Genomic DNA, 23,372 nt, shown 5'->3' with positions numbered 1-23,372 from the left:
TCTATGAGTCACATCAGCGCTCTCTGCTGGCTTATGGCTGCAAAAGACACTCAGGTCAGACAGGGACCAGAAAGGAGCAGCACAGTCCAAACAGGAGTTTTGGGGAGGGCTCCAAGAGGAGTCCAAAGCAGAACAGGCAGGGATTAAGACAGACATGAGCCTCCAACTGTAGCACAGACCTGTAGGGTGCTCTGGTGTGGGGTGAGAGCTACACACCACCATATGAAGGAACAGAGATACGTGGATGTTAGTTTTCTGTCTAAGCTTTGCTGATTTTTAATCTTCCTTCTGGTGAAAATGTGCAGGGCTTCGCAAGATGCCTTTGAAGACAAGCACCTTTTAGATGCAATTTTTAAACACAATTTTAACCACCACATTTTAGGCAGAAGTCGTAAGCACCAGGTTATACTGGCTCCTGATACTCATAATTCACCAGAGAAAGGGGTTTGTGAAGCCACCCTGGGCTTTAATGTGCTGACAGAGCAAGAGATGTTCATTAAGTGCATTCACTAAGTGCATGAAGAGATGAAAAGAAACAGAGGAAAGAAACAACTGAAGTTTTAGATCAGGTTAAATAAACTTCCCACCTTTGAACCTGGGAGACCTATATTGCCTCTTTCTCGCTGAAACAGAGACACAGAAGGGCTCTAGTATTAAAGTGAGCAGTAATTGCAAGGATTTTAAACATGTATGCTACTGTCCTTAAAAACAAAGGAACCCAATGGAGTAAAACAATCAGTAAAAATATGGCATATTTTTGGTAAAGTGATGCTTGGCATACATTTGTGATTTGGTTCTGAGGTTTTAATCACCCAGTTGCCACCCACATCTGAAGAGTTTGTGGTCACGACTCATTATTTTTGCTGAGCATTGACCAAGCCATGTTCCTGAAGCCTCATTCTGATGTTTGAAATCAGCTCATGGTAACATTCCCCAGTTCTACCACGGCAGCCATGACCTTGTGCCTCCACAAAGGACTAACCATCTGCCTCCAAGCCAGCTAACACAGTCCTCTCACACTGCTGCTCTCTCCACCTCCCCAGGCACTGCATCAAACCATGAGTGAAATAACGAACATTGCACTGTTCCACCTTTGGCACTGATTCTGCAGGATTTTAGCTCTAAATAGACACAGTTCCTCAATTTTTTAACAGACAGAGAACATCCAATTTAGTTTATTTCTTTGGAGATACAGAATATCAACTGGGATAATCAGCCATTGCCTCAAATGTTATGTTTATGCTTACCGCTTTTTGGGAGTTCATATATTCAAGAAGACTATAGACTGTTTTTTAACAAAAACTGCTTTTCATAATAATAAAAGTGAAAGCAGAATTTGGATTGATCCATGCTTACTTGCTAGGAAAGAGAAAAAATTTGATCATAGCTAGTCTTCTCTGACAGCTCTACTTGTCTGGGGTGTTTGAAGGATGAAAGATGCATGAAACAGAACTATACCTTCAATTCCTCGTGATGCATTAGCTCTTGGTTTTGGGAAGTGGGTGGTTGTTGTATTTTGCCACTGTTGCCTAGTGAAGTCATTTATAATCATGAAAAGTGGGTGTAAAATTCAACCCCATGAGAATGATAGTGTATTATAACCACTTTATATTAATTTTGCCATAGTATACCTGGTTTTGTAAGATGTCAGGCATGTTCCTTTCTGTTTCTCCTGTGTCTTGGGGAAGAATGACTCATGATTAAACCAAGGTGATGGTGAGGTCTCTTGGCCAAGGTTTATGACTATCTCTACTACTCCAACCCATTTCCTAAATCCTAGGAATTTTGCTGCCTCAATTTCTGAAGTCTTTGTGAAGCAGAATTTCTTAGACACAAAATTTCTAGCTAAGGGCAGAGAATAAGTTCTTAAAAATTTTTTTTCGGTCAGCGTGGAGACTCGGCACCTACACATGTGCACAGAGCAGCATCATGTGAGAGTACATCTATTCTTGCCAGTCCACTGCAGTATCACTCACCAACACGTGCTGTGCAAATTGTGTTCTTTTCACTCATAAGTAATGTGCTCCAGCAGCAGCAGGAGCAGTACACTATGGAGGGACTTTTTCAGCCCTAGAAGCTGAGCTTTACAGACTTTAGACAGAGGTGGCTGGCCAGATCTTTAGTGGCTGTTGTGCTATGAATTAGGTGTGGGCAGTTATTGCTGGCAATGGGCAGTCAGTGATTAGTGCTGCGTGTAAGTTCAGGTGAAAATTTCACAGTGAGAGGATGGGCGCTGCCACTTCTCATCTTCCACTTCCCGCTCTTTCAATGTTACTGTTCTTTCCCAGGGCAATGAATACCCTAAATTTCTTTAACTTCACATTTAAGGTGTTGTCATGCTGTACTGTTAACCTGAGTGGTAGTCGAGCTTTACATAGGAATAGGAAAAGCCTCTTCCTGTCTAGAGACCCATTCTGCAAATCTGCCCTTTTCTTCTGTGATTTTTCATCTCTCCATTTTTTTGCCTCATTGGTTACACAACCAGTAGCAGCATCAAAGTGCAAAAATTCAGGCACTTCTAAGCTCAAATAAAACCAAGGCAAAGTAGTCATTGCTCCTCCCTTCTTCCCCCCAGGGCCTTCCAGAATGTTTTCTTATCACTTCTGGGATCAGAAGGCCTCCTCATGCAGATTTCTCTTTCAACAGCATACAAGTAACCTCTCTGAGACCAGAGTGACATATAAATGAGCAACAAAGAGAAATTGCCAGATGTCCAAAAAAAATTTAACAAAGATGTGATGGAATGTAATAGCCCAGTTAGTATCTACTCACTGCTCTTGTTGGAGGTGAAATAATTGTAATACTATACATTCTGCATAGATATCCAGTGCAAATGGGAACAAAATTTGTCCCAGCTTAATCTGTATATGAATCTTAAAGGAAAGCTGCTATGTTTAGGCAAATTCTGATAATATAGAAATTTAAAAATATGAAAAAAATATACTAAAGCAATATAGGTTATCTTTCAATTATTTTTACCTTTGGTCCTAATGGTCCACGCTGTCCAGGTCTTCCTGCAGAACCCTATAAAAATTTACTTGTAAATCCACATGGCACTTCAAAATAATTTTTTTTCAGAAAAAAAATGTAACTCGCTACCATGACTGTTACAAAAACAATGCTGGAGACCTGTAGTGTTAATGGAGAGCAATAAAATGCACCTTTTCTTACAAATACAACTTTAGTGCTGTCACTGCATACAATACATATTTTTAGAAAATATTAGAAACAAATTTGTCCAAATTTAGCATTTGTTGTGATGTATTGCTTTCAACTGCTTACAGTTTTTGAATTTGCATTCTTGGCTAAAATTAAGATATGCTACCAGTTTAGAGGCAACACAGTCTTGCTAGGTTTAAAAGCAGTTTCCCAAAAGGTTTGTTTCAAAAATAATTTGGAAATTCAAATTCCTCTCATCTCTATATGGTGACATGGGTTGTAAAGAACAATTATGGCTCTTTGATGGTAAAATGGACAACAGTTCATTATTGGACATTGTAGAAAATAGAATGGAAGAGAAAGGAATTTGACAAAGTGATTGAATTGTTTTTATCTGGAACATGAAGGCAGATATAAACAGTATTACTAAATAATGAGAAAACACCAATGAAACTTTACACTGATCTGTGGAAGAAAAAAATAGAAACCCTGTAAACGAGAGCTGAGTTGTCAGAAAAAAAAATATATTTCTCCTTTAAAACCCAATTACTATTTTCTGATAAAAGATTAATAGAAATCTCAACAGATATGAAGACAGTGCCACTAAATGTAATTAATTTCTTAGCAGCTGTTTTGAGTTACAACCCCCTTTGAAGCAGATTCTCAGTTTTCACTTAAGCGCCACTGGGTACTCTGGAGTTGTGATAAGGTGTAAATGGCTGATAGTGCAGTACCAGTAAGTATGTAAAAGCATTTTCATAATTTCAGCAAAATTCTTATTTTTCTTATCTCCTTTTTCTCATCTCTCTTCTGTACTGACTCAAACTTTGCAGAGTAATTAAGCAGTAACAGGAAAATTTTGTTCAACTGCAACAAGACATTTTTTGAATATTTATAGCTGAGTGACTTGGAAACAATGCCTGTTATAAAACCAATGTGAGAGTAAGGCTGTGACTAAGGCAGGTCAGAATGTGAAATTTTGGCCCTGCTTGTGGATACCCACTTGTTTCAGCGAACAGATTCAATATTTATTTTTGTAACAGTATTTTTGTACTATTTTTAGTATCTAGGAAAAGACGTAAGAGGTGGCAAAGTTCTCTAAGCTATCAGCTACAGTTTCAGTGACTCACAATTACTAGTACTTTAAACCAACACAATAAAGAGCTGCTCAAAGTCACTCCTGCCTCCAGTGTTCTGTTGGTGTCTGATGATTCATGGACTCACAGGCATAGGATTGTACAGGCCTGTGGAGGCCATCTAACCCAATCACCCCCTGGAAGCAGAACTGTCGCCAGCTTCAGATCAGGTCAGCCGTGTTTCTGTCCAGCAAAGCCTCGATAACTCCAAGACCAGACCTTCTGCAACCTCCCTGGGCAACTGCTCCAACCTTCTAGTGAACAGCCATCTCCTAAGGCTTAGCCTGAACATCCCAACCTCCAAATTGTGACCACTGTCCCTTGCTGCACCATCTGGCACTACAAGGGACAGTTCAGCTTCATCATACTTGCAGCTGCCCCTCAGAGACTCATTAAATAGCTATGGGATGGTGCCTTTGTCTCCTTTTGTTGCCAGACTAAACCACTGGAACTCCTTCTATTGTTAAGAATGACAATAAATCCAAATGATCTGGTTGATACCAATAGATTATATTCCCATGTTCCCTACTTGATGACTGAAGTAGCCCACACTAGCAAAAAATCTCCTGAGACACAATGATGGAGAAAAAAGCATACCTTTTTTCTGTGACATTGCTTCCATATTACTGGGAAAAATTTTTTAGTTTAAAAGTGGCATGTTGTATTACGCACATTTGTTTGTCAAACTATAACATTTCAGTTTAATCTTCATATGTGTGAGTCACTTTCATATGAGAGAAAGGAATCTATTAGGGCGAAGGGAGAAACAAAGAGCTAGATAACATAAAACCCCTTATTTCACCCTTTGATATCTCAAAAATATACCAGAGCAGAATAAAAAAAAAAATCACTAGCTAATGAGGTGTCAGAGAAATGCCGTTCAGAGTTTTTGGAGGACACAGTTATTTAAATGACATTCTAGGGCAAGTGAATCCATTTCAATGTAGTGACTCTCAAACTATAGCTGACGGGGGCTATATGTTTCCAAAAAGCAGAATGGAGGAAACCTCTGTTTGGAAAAAAGCCCAAAACAAACCAAACAACTCAGTAACAATTTATACTCCCCTCCCTTAAAACATCCACTCACCTTTGGTTCCCTTGGTCTGGGAATTCTTGATTCACTTAACAGGTCGATGCTACCTGATCCTTCCATATCCTAATGGAAGAGACAAAATGCTACAGAAGTTAAGAATTTATCTTCTGGGTTTTTTTTCTGGTTGTGTTGTTTTGGTTTTTTTCCAACTGCTCTGTTTTCTGAAGTTCTGTAAAAACTGGAAACATACTGAGGCATAAATATTTTAATCTTTTCTCATTAACTTTTTTTTTCAGAGAAAAATGGATGATGTTCTGGAGATAGGCTTTGCTCAAATGTGATTAAAAACATGCTGGTCATCCTTACAGAAACTCTGGTCTTTACTGTCTTGCCAACTTGCCACCATTGCTCTAGCACTTCAGGCTGAAGAGCATCAAGCAGAAGTGAGACAGTTTGTACTGTGTTTAAGCACGCTTTTAAGCAGTATTTTTCTGTGTAGCATTTACCTGCCACCCAGCTACTGAAACACTAATGACTAGTAAGGGTTACCAAAACTGATTTATGTCAGGGAGAACTTGCAGTTTAAAGGCAGCAATCACTTTTCATCAATAGAGGTTCTTTCCAATTCTCACAGTCAAATATTGAACTCCTGCCTAAGATACTGCTTTCTGAAATTGAGCAGAAAAAAATTCCACCATCAAATTGTAGAATTAATTATGTTGAAGGGTCTCTCAGAGGCTGCCCGCCCCAACTTCCCGTCAAAAGCAATGTCAACACTGAATTCCAATCAAGTTGTTCAGGGCATTGGAAACTCAGGCCTTGGAACCTTCCAGAGATTAAGGTTAAGTGTTCTCCAGACTGAGCAAGCTCAGTTCCCTGAGGCTTTCATTACAGGTCATCTGCTCCAGCCCACTGTCCTTTTCCATTGCCCTCTGCTAACTTCAGAAATAAGTCTCTCTGTAGTGGGAGTCCATGAGAGGAGACTACCTATTATTTCCCATGGAGATTTTTTAGTAGTTTTCAAGGAAACGACACAGAAAGCAGAAGCCTCCCTCCAGCTTTCATTGTTCTATGACATTACAGATACATGGCAGAAGCAGGAGCTGCCAGTTCCAAAGTAGTAAAGAAATAAAATTGCAGCTGCCACAATTACTTGTTTCAGGCCCAGCACCTCTCATGTTCCTATCCCCTGGTTTGTGCCTAGTCCAAACTTGCAGACTGTTCTTCGAAACATCTGCATGAGCCATGCCAGCAGGGAACTGTTCACTTGGTTTTAGCTGCAGTTTTAGTTCCAGCTGTGCTGGCTTAATTGTTTCCTTTTTCTGAAAGAGAAAATCTTAATCTTTGTTTTATTTCCCTGCTCACAGCCATACAGTCTTCATTTGCAACATCAGCATCATGCGTTGAATCCCCTCACTTTCCTTTAGATGGTTAAAATGGCAGAAAATATGCTACTTTTGGGGTGCGAGTGTCCTCTAAAATTTTAGTAGATTAAATTGGCTTGTGGAAGAATTGATGGAATACTGAATGTGAGTGCATGCGAACGGTAGGAATGTGCCAGGAATGTCTGCAGATGGGGAAGGAAGAGGAGCAAAGGAGAACCTCCACCTCCTAGTGACAGCAAGCCCTTGTATCAGCTTACCATGTCTAGAGGACCCACTCCTGGCCCACTTAGATTTCTGCCAGTTAGTGACTTGAAATGGCCCAGCTTAGCCCAGCTGTGGTGCTCTCAGGAGATGGTGTAAGGGGAAGGGTGAGATCACTTTCAGCTACTACTGAATGACAGCTTAACACCAAAGGTATGGAAAACATAATCTGACCTGACTCCATTGAAAAAGAGAGATCTTGTTCTTCTGACCTTTTCTGCCAACTTCACAAGAGTAAGAGAAGCAGAAGGAATGCACAGCTGGAATCAAGTCCTTCCTTTTGGAGGACCAAGGTGAGAGACTTTTTGTGCAACTTCACCTGAGATTGATTTAATGTCATTCAGACTTTCATTCTGCTCCTCCATCAGCTATCAGTGTATCAAACACCAACAGAAAATCTACTCTTATTCTCTTTGGACTGTTTAAGCAAACTCTCGCTGTGGAGGGTAAACCACACTGTGTTTCTGGGCCCTTTCCCTTGACTGCATTATGCCAGTATGTTTTTCCCTTTAAGAGAGTGCTTGATGCCTGCTTTATATAACACGTCATCTCTTTTGACATCTGCATGTTTTTAATGGATTTACCAGGTACCTTCTGCAGCTCAAACTGTTCTTTTGGCAAGCATAAGTGCCAGCAAACACCATGCCATTTGGTTTTTGCACATAGCTGATCACAGATGCTAACAAGTGCTAACAGGAGTATTTTGCAGAAACAGCCTTACTGCAATAAACAGACTGCCAACCAAAAGGTAGTGTCACCCTAACAAACTGGCAGACCATGGTGCTGCCTCAACAGATGGCAGGGGTGGGCATCCAAAAGATCAGCTACAGCTAGCAAGCCTGTTTAAAGTAGTATTCCTCTCAGGGAAATGACAATCATACCGATTTTTTTGGACTACATAAAGTTCAAGATGAAGCCGGTCAAGATACTGTTACTGCAGTTAGGGCTCAAATCCTTCTGCATTTGCATCCATAAAAGTGGGGACTCCCAGTTTTCACCCTTCCCTGCTCATCTGCTAAGTTTTCTCCTCTGAGACTTAGGTTTTAAAAGTGGCAGAGCTTGATCCTCAGCACATAATTGCGAGAGAACTCTTTGGTGACATAATAAGGGCACATTAACTTTTACTCCAATAGTACTAATGGTGAAAAGTGGGGAATCTCTTAAAGAATGGGTCCTCAGAGGTCACAAAAGATGACTCTAAGTCAGAGAAGCTATCATTCTGGGCTAAAACTCAGACCAGGCCTGGGATGAAGATGTGGCTAGCCAGTGGTCCTTAACTCGTTCTGAGACACCTAGGTATTTATTCAGGCGAGACTGTGTACCAGTGTAGTGTGCCTAAGACAAGGCAAAGGACTGTTTGCTTAGACTTCAAGCTGCTTCTTGCTAACAGTTTCAGTGCTGGCAATTAAGAACTTGTGAACTGATAGAGAGATTTCTGTCCATTGAAATTCACTGACATCAGTGAGATTATTAACCAGTAGTGTATATAGTACAATATACTTTAATCAGATATCAGAAAGCAAATTAGGTCTCTAAACAAGCACTAGTGGTCACGTCTGTGGCACCTCAAAGTGTCTGTATAGTAAAGAAAAGAAAAATACAAAAGAGTTGGAGTAGATACTAAGAGAAATGTGTAGGAAAACTGGTATCTTTTAAACACCACCACTTTACTGCTGCTGCTCTACAGAGGGCCAGTAATTTTGGTCAAACATTCTTACTTCTCTGATGAGGCTACCCTGAGTTACTGTGCCAATTCGATTATATCCCATGACATAAAAACCTCTGGAAAGACTTTGCTGAGCCACACAGGTAAATTAGAATTGAAAACTGCATGGAAAATAAGGAAGAAAAAAGTGAAGACACAAATATGAATATTGGTAGTGACACTTTCTTGGCCTCTCTTCACAAAGATGTTAATGCAGCAGCTCTAATTCTTGAACCTGAGTGTTCTTCCCTTGCCTTTCTTTACTGAAAAACCACTTTCTGCTCCAACAACATTATCCAAATGAGCAGTTCTCAAATGATATGTAAAGCTCATCTTGAGCTGGCCTGATGTCATACTTTTGAGTGATGAAGCTATTATTATCAGAAGTAGAAAAAGTAACATCTGCAATTTTATATTTTAAATAGAACATTTTTGTCCTAAGTAGAACAGACCATGAGGTCAGAAATAAGCAATATGTGTCTCTGTATTTACACTCCTTGGCAAATTTCAAAGTAGAACAAATTACTTTGTCATCAATTCATACTTAAATACCTGTGAAATATACAGGTGATCACACTGTGTTTCTTCTGGAGGAAATATATCCATACTTACAACAAACTTCAGAATAGCAAAATACCTCAAATCCCAAGCTGTAACTTAGTCCTGGTGGTCCAGGAGGTCCAGGGGGTCCAGGAGGCCCAGGTGGTCCAGGCGGTCCAGGTTTTCCAGGAAACCCAATAGGGCCAGCTTCTCCTTTGGGGCCAATTGATCCAGTGACTCCAGTATCACCCTAAAATAAAAATTCAGACTATTGATATACGGAATATGTCTAAGCAAAGGCAAATAAGTAGTTTCACAGTTTCAATCCCTCTGCCATGGGCAGGGATACTTTCCACTAGACCAGGTAGCTCAAAACCGCATCCAATCTGGCCTTGAACATCCCCCAGAAGAGGTCATCCACCGATCATGTTCATGGCCCTCCCCTGGACTTGTTCCACAAGGTGCATGCCTTTCTTGTGCTGGGGGTCCCAGGGGTGGGCACTGCTCTCCAGATGGGTTCTCATGAGGGCAGAGTAGAGAGGGTGTATTCCCTCTCAACCTGCTGATCATGTGTATTGGTGCTGGTTGAGCTGGAGTTTCTTTTCCCCCCAGCAGCCCTCACAGTGCTGTGCTTTGCATTGGTAGCTGGAAAAGTGTTGATAATATACCAGTGTTTTGTCTGCTGCTGAGCAGCACTGGCACATCATCAGCACTGTCTCCTTAACAATTCTCTCATCCCCTCCTCCCATCAAGTGGGTTGGGAGTGGGCAATACCCTGGAAGGAGACCCAACTAGGTAAAAACAGCTGACCCAAGTTAACCAAAGGGGTATTCTGTACCATATGATGTCAGCTCAGATATAAAAGCTATGGGAGAGAGGAGGAATGGGGGGCATTTGTTGTTTTATAGTATTTGCCTTCCAGAGCAACTTCTTCCCAGGAAGTGGCTGAATATTACTCACTGATGGGAAGTAGAGATTAAACTTTTTTTCTCTTTGCTTATACACATGGAAATTTTCACTTCCTTTTGGTTTTAGTAAACACCACTTTATTTCAACCAGAAGCTGCTTTCTGTCTTATTCTCTCTCCCCAGTCGAATTTGGAAGGGGGTGATAGAGCCGTGTCCAGCCAAGGTTACCTGATTACAGGACACTTCATAGGGAAGCATGCTGGCCAGCTGAGAAACTTAGGTTACACAATAAGAGTCTCCAAGACTTCTCAGCCCTTTTCAGTAATGTGCTGTATCACAGTGGTACTGTCATTTTATAAAGACACTTTTTTGTTACCTTTGGACCAGCAGAACCAGGTAGACCTTGATCACCCTGTAAAAGAAAATAAATTGTGCATACTTATAATAAGACCATTATGCAACAAAAGCACATTTATGGTATTTTTCCTTAATATAAATGCTCACAGATTTCTGTGTTGTTCAATTTGATGTCCTTTACATGGAGCCCTTTATCTGAAACCTCAGACCTCTCAGTTAAAAAGTAAACAATCTGTAATTCAGGTGTTACAATAACACATTGATAGCTCTGGTCTGTTATGCTGACTGGACTCAATATTGTATTTCAATTATTGCTGCATATTTTAAGGATTTGGAGCACAGAGAATTAAACATTGCAGGTCACATCCTCCTGCTTCTGAACATAAGTGCCAAAATTCTTATGGGCTATAACAGAAATGGAAACTGGTCCTGCTCAAGTTGTACAGGTCACCCTTCTAAACACAGGATGTGATGACTAGGAATATTTTAAAGTTCCTCTGTTGCAATCAAGATTTCATCAATATTTGCTTTTATATACCTTACTTGCCTACTGTTTTTTTTCCATTTCTATTACACGGAACAGACAGAAAGACAATGCACGCTACTAATTATTTTCAGAATTGCTCTGGATCTAGTGGAATAATTTTTATGTTGGCAAGCTTCTGTCCTTACTCACTCAGCAGAAATATTTCTTGAGTAAAGTCTGAAAAGAAAAAGAGTAAGTACCAGGAGTAACATGATCTTTTTTTTTCTAAAAGCAATGGCTAAACTCCATGTTGAATGTCACTCAATGAACAAACGGAATTTACTTTCAGTGCATCCTGTTGTTTCTTTCTTGTTATCTTCTCTGGATTAATTTCGAATAAAGAACAAAACAGATACTACAATATAAAATAAATCAAGGCTTTCAGAAAAAAAGTAGTAAAAATTGAAAAATAGTCCTATTTGTATTGAACAGATGCAGACACATAGCGCTTCAATTCTAATGTAACTTTTATCAAATATACAGAATGCAGCAAACAGACTTAGTGAGGCAAAATATTGCAGCCCGTTTTTTAGAAGATTATGATTTTAAAAGAAAGTTAATTTCTCTTAAATTGCTTCTCTTTCCCCATCAATCTCCTCCTATAGTATGTGATTCCTGTTCTGCTTACTTCAGCTAGACTTCTTTCTGTTCTTAGGCTCCCCCATGTAAAACACACACCACTGATTACAATGGACACGGGTTTCAGGTGCCTGCTTTGCAATACACATACTGCACTTTCTGGATTGCTGCTGGTTCCCATGTGCGCTGCACTTTTACCAGCCTCAGACTTTTGATATCACAACTCAGAACCTCCAGCCTCCAGAGATAAAAATAAATCAATATTCTAGCCATTTAAGACTTGCCTTTTCATTTCTGTTACAGTATGTGAGCTTAAAATGTACACTTGGGAATTTACTTTCAATTTCTTGTGTGTAAGGTGTGCTGTTGAAGCTCACTAGGGGATGAAATTGTCTTGTAGTCTTTGTTTTCTTCACATCCTTCTTGAAGTGGGGTATAAAAAATGGTGCTCAAATGATGTTTTGATAAGCAATGGATTATATTAATTTCCCCAAGTCAAGCCTGTTTTGCATGTGACAGTAATTGCTGAGTGATCTTTCTGTCCTTATCTTGACTCATCAGCTTTTCACTGGTGGGCATCTGGTGCCCAGCCAGTGTAGGCCATGACTTTGTCTCTTGTTTGCCAATTTAAATGATCTGTCCTCCTTCAGACTCTTGTCCCCTGTCATATAATGTGCTGTCACTCTGTGCCAGGCTGGGCTAACTGGAGCCCTCCCTTTCCCCCTCCAGATTCACCTGTCTGAGCCCAGTCACTACTGGTTTTTGAGTGGCAAATCACAACAGAGTATTTCATACTGCATATCAAATATTGCATGCTTCAGAAAATGAGATAGTAGCCAATAGGAAATTCTGGATTTCTGAATATGCCTTTTGAGATGTGTTCTAATAAGCCATTAGTATCTGGATTTCATTAAAAAATACTGAAGCCAGATGCTATTGTGTTGCAGGGACAACTGCTTATGATTTTTACAGCCTAGAATTGACAAAGATTTGCACTGAATTAGGAGCAAGACAGACATTTAACTCACCTTTTCTCCCTTCCATCCTGGTGTGCCAGCCACTCCGTCACGGCCAGGAGGACCTTGAGGCCCCTGTAGATGACAGTAAATCTAAAGCAGGTGCCACTTGAGAGCTTGATTTCTAGAACATGTGTTTAAGTATTAGGGACCAACTGATGATACAGCATAATAAAAGACTAATGTGTAGCACCTCCCACCACTAAGATTTAACACTTTTATTTCTTTCTTCTGAGAGTTTGGCTTTGTATCAAACCAATATTTTAACGTATTTTAATAGAAAACTATATACAACAATCATAAATTATAAGCAAAAATAAACCCCAGCATATTGTAAAGATAACCTTAGCATGAGAGATTATGGTGCTATCCAAGCAGGTTTTGACAACAGTGTAAAAGACGCAATGGGGTTGAAATCCCCAGGCACCTCAGTTATCTACACTTCTGGCAATGTCAGTGCCAGATAAGATCCAGCTGAGGAAACTTTGGTATTGACAAAATCAAGGCCAGGGTTTCTGTGTGGTATAATCACTAAAAGCAGTTGTGATATGGAGGGAATGGTGTCAAACAGGAGACTTCTGTGCTGTCACTGCAAACAGAAAAGCCTGTAGGCTGACAGAGGTCTTGATCCATAAAACTCCAGTGATATCCTCCCTTGGGAACATTGAGGCTGGGCCTCAGCTTCCCACATGGGGCAGTCTGAATAAGCACTTGGATTTTTCAGACTCACTTTGCCAGGTGTCCCTGGGTAGCTGAACCTGGAGGTGCATTCCTACACTTTCAGGAGCAGTACTCCTAAAGAGTCCTTCTGCAGAAGAAAAGGTGGTGCCACTTTTCTTTGGTTGATGGTGCTCATGTTGTTCATGACACTTCACTTTAGTTTTGCCTTGAAAAGTGTATATTAAGTTCTGCACCCAGCTTCTGGTGTTGCATCCATGACTTTTATCCTGCATGCATTTGAGTGAGCAAGCAGGCTGAGACACACTGGTTTGTAGGGTCAACCAATAAATCTGGACAGATATTGAAGTCCAGCCCACAGTATCGAGACATGCATGAAATGTAACAGGCACATTTCACAGCCTACATTTTTAAAATTTGGCTCTGAAAGCCTTTGACTACATTTACAGGACTGTATTCTGGCCTTTGGGGATCTTTAATAATATTTATTTATTCATCTGTTTTGGGGAAGGATATAAATGGCTAGCAAAGCAGATAGAAAACACTGTTTCCCTCTGATGCTTTCAGAATTATTACAAAGCCTCATTTTTCTGGCTCTCTCTGTCCCCCCCCACCCTGCTTTTGCTCTTTGGATGCACTGTAAGTCATAGAGTAGGTAATGGATTTTTTTAATATTGAGAATAATCAGAAATATTTTTAGTATGTTTCAAACATTTTCATGTTGTATTTTGGCATAATAACATAGACAGAAGAGAGTAAGAAAAGAGCTTGAGCTAAGAGCAATAACTATTCTAAAGTTTACTGATTACTTCCACTCTACTGCTTGGCAATTTTAGGCTTCATTATGCTAAAATTCCTAATTTCCTCAAGAGCTTTGGAACAGTCTCTCTTATGTAGCTTGCAGGCAACGCTGGGATATTTGTTATTCTCGTCAGGGTATATTAATGCATTTGTGAGCTATCTCAAAATATTGTGATAGAAACTATCCCTATACAATGCTATGAGTCAATTTAACTTCATATAGCATTTAGAAAATGTGTATTTAATCAGATCAATACCATATCAGTATGAAATGCATTGTGAAGGAGTTTGTGTGGGGGTATTTCCCATTATAAAATGCAGACTTTACTGAAACATTTCTAAGACATGTTTGTAGAGAGAAGAGGTGCTACATTACAAAGTTCTTGATTTAGCAAGGACTTAAGCTTGTCCCCAACTTCAAGCGATTGGCTGGTCTTCTGGAATTAGAATTCACAGCTGGATACCCTTAATAACACAAATGTGTTAATGTGGTACTTAATGAGGATTCCCAACCAAAACATTTCTGTTGTGAATTGAGCTCACTTCATTTATTCAGAGTGTGCAAATGTGTGCAAATCTTTGAATAGCAGAATGACAGTTTCTTGGGTCATCTGAAATTGTGGGAATGCATGGGTCTCTGTTCTTAATATCTGGAGTTTTCCTTTAGCAGCCTGCAGATTTGTCCTGGATTGATTCTTCTGAAAATGTTCTTTAGTAATCTTATTAACATTTAGCTTCTACTTTTTTTAACAGATACGTTTCCCAGGAACTATCCTGAAACGATGATTTCTGTTGCACCGGAAAATTGACTGTCTACAAGTAGTTCATGCTATTGCCTGTGAAATCCCACATTACACAAGAGGGAATACACTCATTTTTAAAAATAAAAAAATGAATCAATACTTATTTCTCTATTTTCTTTTAATTCCTTTTTACATTATTCTTTTATGGCAAATTTTAGTACTATTTCCTAGACCATTTGAATTACTTCATATTCTAAGGATATGGAAACAGCCACAGTCATGAAAGTTGAAGGTACAGTTTGAATTGCAAAGAAGCTGTTATAAATAATCTTTTAATCTAACACTGCACTTCATCAAATGCAGTAAATGAAATATTAGGGTAACTGTCTTCTTTGTAAGACTTGCCAACGCATTTTCTTAAAATTACATTTTTAATCCTCAATACAAATTGATCCGTCTCGGATTCAGAAAATAAAAAGAGTGCTGTTGGGAGTTTAGCAATTAGATGAAATCTAGTCAGCATTTCAGACTTTTTTATTTTATACTGCCATCCATATAACAATCAGTAGATGCAGAGAATAATGGATTTCCTTGGCTTCCCATGCACTTGACTCTTGAATCCCATATTAAAGGCTTTCAGGTGCCTAATTTCTTTCTGCATAAAAGATGTTGCTTTCCACCTGGATGGCCAAACACTTTTTAGATTTTGTATCAACTCCCAAATTGATTATCCTCAAAAAAAAAACCCCTCCAAGAGAGCTGAGAAATAGTGAGATCTTTTTAACACCTGTCACCTGTACACTTCCTTGGTATATGCTAATGACACCTTGTCAGGTACAGAAATGGTTACTCACTTTGAGGGCTGTGTGGTGGACAGGAAAAATCTTGTCCTGAGAGCAACTGCTGCTGGCAGATGGTTGATAGGGAATAAGGGAACTATATTAGTAAATTTATGGAAACAGAGGTTGTTCTGAATTGGAAAGGATCATTGAGTGCAGCTCTTAGATGAATGGACAGCACAGAGATCAGACCCACAACCTTGGCTTTATTAGCACCATACTCCCAACAGCTGAGCTAATCTCATCATTCCAGAGAGGATGTTTAAAGCTGTTCAATGCTAAAAAAAATTATTTTCTTCACTGCAAAAAACACTTTACTGAGAATTTATTTGCAAGTCAAACTTTAGCAACATTTTTTACAGTAAAATTATATTTCACATGCCCAGAGGAATAAGTGTTTCTACCTAGCTGAAGAAAAGGATAGAAGAGGAAAGAGGAAAATTCAGTTTATTTTACAAATTCCCTGAAGATTATGTAAGTGATTTAGCAAAATTTATTTTCCTGAAAGCAAAAGCATTCTTAATTTTTATTTATTCTGGTCCAGATTCGCCAGTATCTGTCTGTCAAATGTACATTAGTGCTGTGCTTTGGTTAACAAGACTTTTTTTTGTATAAATTTGCATAAGATTCAAGCTTTGTGCACAAAAGGGTACTCACTTCAGGGCCTGGTTCCCCAGAAGCTCCATCTTCTCCTGATGACCCAGGAGGTCCTACATCTGAATCAGGTGCTGGGCTTCCTGGAAGACCAGGCAGTCCTGGAGGGCCTGGTGGCCCCGGAAGACCCTGGATAAATCAGCAGGAGTGTTAGAAATTATCCTAGCCTGGTTCATTTCTATATATGTGGAAGAGGGAAAAGCTCACATAGACTTTTCAGGCTCATAAAGCCATAAAACTCAGCTGGAGTTTCCACCCACATTCTGCTTCACTGAGAACCAGTCTTGGTTTCACAGATATGCCCTTACATAGGGTCACACTGACCTCCCTCACCTGTGCTCTCTGAACTCTGCCACCTCACATCATTGAAATAGAAACATTTAAAACAAAAAAAAATTGTGTCAGCTCTCTGTAACCCAGTAGAGATCTCAGATGTATCCCAAGGATCAATCTAATGATAAGAGACTTCACCATAAAGAAACCATCACTGTACAGAGGGCAGTGGTTGGTTTTTTCTCCTCTACCATTTCATAGGGTTTTTCCATGTTATTGCTGGAGCACTGAGAATCCCTACTCATGGTCCAGACCTACTTAGTGCTGTAAAACTGGCCTCTGCTCTAGAGATCTATCCTGCATGGACAGGAGCAGAGGTATTTAAATTAAACAAATGGAATAAAATTAGTGAAATGTTATTTTAGGAGGAACAGTACATTTGCAAATATTTCCTCCCATGTCCAAGTTCATCTGTGTTACTGGTTGCATTAGCAGGCAGAGACAGAGAGCTTGAAGTTTTGGGCCATGGCACTATAAGTGAGGAAATCTTTAGTTCTGACTTGAGGCCATGTACAGGATTCTATCTGGAAGAGGCTCATCTTGGATTTTCAGTGCACTGAACAGAGCCTTCTGCAGTGCACTCACCTGTCTTGTCACCTACAAAAGGTATCTGAAGAGGCTCCTAAATTAGGCAAGATTGCTAACTTTCAGCATGTGGCAACTGACTCCTGAAGGGCCTTGGGTATTAAGCACTTTTGAGTAAAAAGAAAGAAACAGAAGAGGACTCCTGAGGCAGAAACTAATCTGAGAGAATGAAAAATATCACTAGTTGTGCTACAAAGCAGAGGCCTCCAGTGTGCTAGAGCATTCTGGAGTTCATAGAAACCATAATGAACTCAGAAAGCTGCAGTGTTTCTGCTGTTCAGCTCACCAGAAAGCTGCACCATAAAGCATTTCATACAGACACACTTATTTTTTTTCAGAACAGATACTCCATATTGAAAAAAGCAAAGACTAGGGCCATATAATGCCTTCCACTGACTAAAAGGGGCTTGGTAGAGAGCAGGATAGGGGCTGTTTACAAGGGTCTGTGGTAACAGGATAGGGGGCAATGGCGTCAATCTGACAGAGGGTAGGTTTAGATTAGACATTAGGAAGAAATTCTTTACTCTGAGGGTGGTGAGGCGCTGGCACAGGTTGCCCAGAGAAGCTGTGGATGCCCCATCCCTGGAAATGTTCAAGGCCAGGTTGGATGGGGCCCTGAGCAACCTGGTCTGGTGCAAGGTTTCCCTGTACATGGAAGGGGGCTGGAACAAGATGTCATTTATGCCTTTCTATGATTCCATGAAGCTATGATTCCCATCGCTCTCCTCTTTACTGTCTTCTCATAGTCAGATTAAAAGCATTTTCTCATTTTGAAAAGTCCTCCTGCCATTATTTCTTTGCTGGCCACCTCCTGTCTCATATTTCTTCCCCTCTCACAAGCATTTAGGCCTTTTCTGACCTTGAAATGAAACCCTACAAATCCTTTCTAGATGTTGTAAATTAGGCATGTATAAAACTTGCATTATGAAAAAATCTACAACCTGCATGAGTAAAATAAAGCTCTTTATAATGAAAAATATCAATATTTGCTTACCCTTAAAATCTCAGTCTCTCTGTCAGTATCTCCAGAACCTGATTCTTCAGGTTCCAGTCTATTCTGAAATTAGGAGAGTTCCATTTTAAATTACTGCTTCTAAAGATGGAAATATCACTTGACATTAACTGAAAATACAGCTATCATCAATATCCTTACAGCAATCTGTCACCAGTAAAATAAATTATAAAAGAACAAAAACATTACACTTATGTTTCTGGTGTTTCATACCATCTTCTTTTGTAGTCACTGAGCACTGTACTTACCTGCAGGTGCTCTATGAGTACAGTGATAACTGTCCTGCAGGACACACATGCCATGAGACTGTTTAAGTGAACTGAAATAATATCTCAGACAAATTTTAACTTCAGAGAGGTATCTGTCAACATTAAGAATATCCTAAAATACAGATCTTACAAATAACCCCTGTTTCCTACAATGCATCCCTCCTTTAAAAAGCCCAGTTCTGAGATTACTACAACTGGAATTAAAAAGATGACTTTTATAAGGAGAAATCAATATACCGAAGCCATTTCTAAAACCTTCTGTTGAAAAAACACCTTAGTGTTTAGTCCTTGGTGAGTTTCATAGCTGTGTACATTTTGCAGACTACAAAGAAAAGCACCAAGAGAAGTACTACCTGAATAAATTATCATAGTACCAAAGCAAATGTTTCAAATGCTTGGGAATTAAGGATGCATTCCTTGGCTGCACTGAGACTTCTTCCACCTCACTACAGAATAAAAGGCCTTGAAACTTGCTGTCACAGAGAACAAGGAAGTAAAGGCAATGTAGGGCTTGGTGTTCCCTGCTACATTTGTAGAAGTGACCTTTGACTGGGTAAAACTTTTGGCCTGGAGCACCTTGTCCTAGGGATTTGGAGCTGCCCTGCTGGTCTCCTGAAGTCAGCATCAGGGCAGGCTCAGTAGTGCAACAGAACACTGTTAATCTGTTTTTATGCTGCAGAAATATATTGGCTTAATTTAGCAGACCCAAAATCAGGGGAGCACATAATCCATTTTGGCCAGTGGAATATGTTTCAAACTCTCTTGTTAAACACTCATGATATCCAGTGTGACATATGGTTTTGTGTAAAAGTCCAGGATTTCCACTGGTGTCAGTGGTGAACTATGTCTAAGCATAAAATCAGCTCTCACACCATGAACACAAAATTCAGGCCAGATTCCTTCTTTAGCTGCATGCACAAGTATCCTCATGGATATAGTGAGAAAAGTCCAAGTGCTGCAGTGAGATGGATCTGAAACTCATTCTTTAACATTACCTGAGTACTAAGCACTCAAAATACAAACACTGCCATCATGTTGGTATGTGTTCTAGTATTTAATGACAGCAAACATAACTGACTGTCAAACCAATTCTCTGTTCAGTAGCAGGAAGAAATTAATAATTTAAGTTTAGAATGCCTTTTTGTGGAAATTTTTGTATTCTCCCATATATTGTTGCTTTTCCACAGGAGAGCAGTCACATCCACTGACGTTTTAAAAAGTGAATACTGGGTGTTTATGTAGCTTACACTTCAGTCAGACATTTATTTGCATTTCTGCATGAATGTTTTAGAAAACATGATTATCTCTGTGGCAGTCAGGCTACTTTCCCAGAGAAAACCTCCTATTTAGTTCTGGATTTCTCTGTGGCAAGCTGAGCTCATTGACAGAGAGCTCCAAATACTCACTAATCCTCTGGAAGGAGCAGATGGTCCTGTGGGTCCTGGTAGTCCAGGGGGTCCTGGCAATCCCTCACCAGGATCACCCTGAAATGGGAATTAAGATAAGTCAGCAAGGATTTAACCATATAAAGACTATAAGCACTAGCTACAATCTCAATGGATTTCCAGTCACAAGAGTGGCTGCTTATGAGCAGGGTTGGACTTCGTTAATTTCTAAGACAAGCTCCCAAGGAACACCATCTTCACATTTGCAATGGAAGAAAGAACTCTTCCTTTTCCAACTTCTGCAATGAATTTGAAAATGTACAAGCAGCATTAACAGTGTTAGGAAGTGCATATGTCTTGCCAGAATGAGGTTTAACTGTGGATCTTGCATTTTTAGGGCATATTATACATGAACCCTCACCCCACCCAAAAAAAAAAAAAAACCAAAAAACAACACACCAAGCAAAACAAGAAAAACCAAACCAGAAAGAAATGTAGTCAGTGTGGTCACACCATGATATTCAATCTGCAAATATCTTGATTTTATTGCTAACCTCTCTAGTGCTTTTTTCAATACTACCACAGCATGATTTTTCTTCTGTGTGTTGACCTTTATCTACTGCCAACACAATGAAAGTTGCTGTTCAAATATGTGCCATTTTCTCTCAAAATTACTACCATTTCTTATAATTTGTCTTTCTTACATAATCTCTGACATTTTGGTGAAGTTAGTTTGAATTGCTTCGGCTTAAGATGTTTGTGGCTTTTAATATTTTTTCTCCTCAGGTCCAGTATTTTTCACTCGAGCCAAGAGTTGAGGTTTTGCCTCCACTGATCTGTGCTTTACCCTCTGACCTGCCAATTTGCTGTCTGGGCTTATGAGCATTTAAACTGTGTTCTATAAATTCACATATTTGGTTACATAGCAGGCAACACTGACTTTTAACTGTGTCTTGGTCACTTACTCTTTATGCTTGAGAGCTCATTAGATAAATGTATTCATTCAGTTCTTTGCTCCCTGCAGCTTTGTCAAATGGTTCCTATAGTGATACTTCAGTCATATTCGGAGAGAGTGTGTTTAATTAATTTGGGGCTATTTTCACTGTCTGCCAGCATGTTCAGTTACAGATGCTCTTCATTCATTTTAAAATGTCCTTGCTTTTTTCCAATGACTATTACATTAGTTCCTGGCAGCGCTTGTTTGGGGCTTGCTTTCATGCAATTTCTTCCACTTTGTGTGCACTGCAGGGAAGAAAAAACCTCAGATATCACATTTGGGCCATGGTCATTTTTAGGAAGCCTGACTGCATCCATTCCCAAGGAGCATCTCCTGGCTGTATTTCTACACAGAGCATTGACCATGGTAGAAAAGTGACAGCAGCTCCCCATTCTCCACTGATACGTAGTGCCCCATTCATTCTCGGCTTTCCATTTTCAGTTAGAAGAACCAGAAAGAGGAAGGTGGATCCCACTACTGTTCCTGAAATTTAGATATTGTTATACTGGAAAAGGTGCTGACTGTCTTTAGACAGCATAACAGTTATGAATTTTTGTGCATTCTTTAAGCTTTGGTCACCCCATCAACACAGCCAGGCCTACGAAATCATACTGATTAGGATATTGAAACAATTTGCTGAACAACTGATAACTTAAAAATAATTCATATGCATAAAAGAGGATCAGAACAGTGTCTTGTTTGTCCTGTTTTTACTGCAGGAATTGTCTGTTTAAAGTATTTCCAAGACAAAGCTATGCATATGAAGCAGTCAGCTTTCCTCAGTGCTCTTGAATATATCATTAGGATTTTTAGCACTCTTTTGCTAACTTCACAGTGTCTCTTTGAAGTGTCCCTTGAAAATATTCATCCAAATTTTTAAATGAAAAACTAAGCTTAAGAGGTCTTTACTAAAGTAGACATAAAAGTAATCAGGAATAGACCACTGGAGTATTTTCCTTTCCAATGTAACTTTTGCTCTCTACAGCTAAGCTGCTTCTCCTGCTGCTAGAATTTTCTCCTTCTGATGGCTATTCTGATCAATAAACTAAGGCTGGATGGCCTTTGGTTGTGAGGTCAGCTGGAACAGACTGGCTGGGCCCACAATCCTTAGGTACTTGACTCTGGGACTCCTTTTAGCCCTGCATGTTCAAAGCTAGTATTTTGAGCACTTTTTTTGTGCATTTTGCATTAAATAACTTTAGACATATACTGCCATCAGCATGAGTATTTGAAAGTTAAAAGCTTACTGTGATGGCACTGGAGGAGTACAGAGCCTATGCTCAGTCTCATCTTGCAGCGTGATGGGAGTAGTTAAAACTGATGGCCTGAGCATTGTCTGAGTGAGGTTTATTTGATACAGGCCAAAACATTGTCAGGCACCATGCCTGCAAGTCTGAACCATCAGCAAATCAGTTCCTGGGCCTGTTCCATTAGCCAGTGTAGGTGTAGCTCTTGTTGCTGAAGATTGGAATGGTCACCTAACAGAAGCTGCCACTATAGCAGCTGCAAAATAATCTTGGCATCTTTTCCATTTACTTTGTTTTCATTAAAAGAATCCTGACTGATTTTATGGTTTCCTACAGATGAATTATTTATGTCAGTACCAAGTACCCTAGAAATAACTCTGGTCACAAGAAGGACCAAAGCAGATTTGCAAGAAACCTAAAAAGCTAATTGTCAAACGACATTTATGTGCCTGTGATGCCTGCTGACAACTGACAGAATGTTTTAGTGATAATCTGCCTTCCCAGCCTATCTTTCCTGAAGGGCCTGTATCCATACACTGTAGCACTCCTGTTGTGAGTGATCCCACCGTGTCTCTGGAACCTCTGAGAGGTGGTCGCCCTGTGACTGTGCATGGACTTGTAAGTCCTCCTGTTTGTCTCCCACACTGCCTGGTCTGGTGAACACGTACCTGAGACAGGTGCCAGAGGAGAGCAAGAGTGTCTCCATCCTGATGTACCTGAGATGCTCCGTGACTGCCCCACATGCTTTCACTTCTCTACAGTTTATGAGAACACTCTGCTCAGAAAATTTCTATTACAGCTAGACATAGAGATAGGGGGTTGCCATGCAATCTCATTACCTGATTCCTGTACTGGAGAGTAATTTTACCTTTGAAATTATTCTGGATAATTTCAAACTAATCTGAATAGATGAGATTTATATGGGTCATGTTTGTGAATTTATGAAGTCTGTGTTGTTTTTTTAAACAGATGAAAGGAATTATTAATTTGACACTTAGACTTACTATCTGTATGTCAATTTTGTGTACAACATGTACTTTAATAATAGATGAATCCATTACATCTCACTTGATCTCAGAAGAGATACAAGCTGTTACTTCAGATGGTTTAAGTCTTACTTCAATTATGTTCATTTCCTAAGGGTAACATGATTATACTGCCTCTGTTAAATCACTTACCCAGTAGAGTAAGTTGCTTGGAGCAGTTATATACAACAATTGACTT

General features: G+C 39.7%; 1 protein-coding gene across 1 annotated transcript in view; it reads right to left on the bottom strand.

Moving 5' to 3' along the window:
• Positions 1 to 23,372, bottom strand: part of COL15A1 (collagen type XV alpha 1 chain) — a 120,357-nt gene that overhangs the window by 42,267 nt on the left and 54,718 nt on the right. Inside the window, exons 10-17 of the mRNA XM_030971734.1 lie at positions 19,926 to 20,003; positions 18,233 to 18,295; positions 16,324 to 16,449; positions 12,618 to 12,680; positions 10,504 to 10,539; positions 9,317 to 9,469; positions 5,383 to 5,451; positions 2,980 to 3,024 (exon numbers count right to left, since the gene is read on the bottom strand). Of these exons, the coding sequence (XP_030827594.1) occupies positions 2,980 to 3,024; positions 5,383 to 5,451; positions 9,317 to 9,469; positions 10,504 to 10,539; positions 12,618 to 12,680; positions 16,324 to 16,449; positions 18,233 to 18,295; positions 19,926 to 20,003 (633 nt within the window). The remainder of the gene's footprint in view (positions 1 to 2,979; positions 3,025 to 5,382; positions 5,452 to 9,316; positions 9,470 to 10,503; positions 10,540 to 12,617; positions 12,681 to 16,323; positions 16,450 to 18,232; positions 18,296 to 19,925; positions 20,004 to 23,372) is intronic.

This window comes from Camarhynchus parvulus, chromosome 2 (assembly GCF_901933205.1).
Source record: "Camarhynchus parvulus chromosome 2, STF_HiC, whole genome shotgun sequence".
Taxonomy (NCBI): Eukaryota; Metazoa; Chordata; class Aves; order Passeriformes; family Thraupidae; genus Camarhynchus; species Camarhynchus parvulus.
The sequence above is the reverse complement of the archived record's forward strand: the minus strand, read 5'-3'. Positions and strand labels throughout refer to the sequence as shown.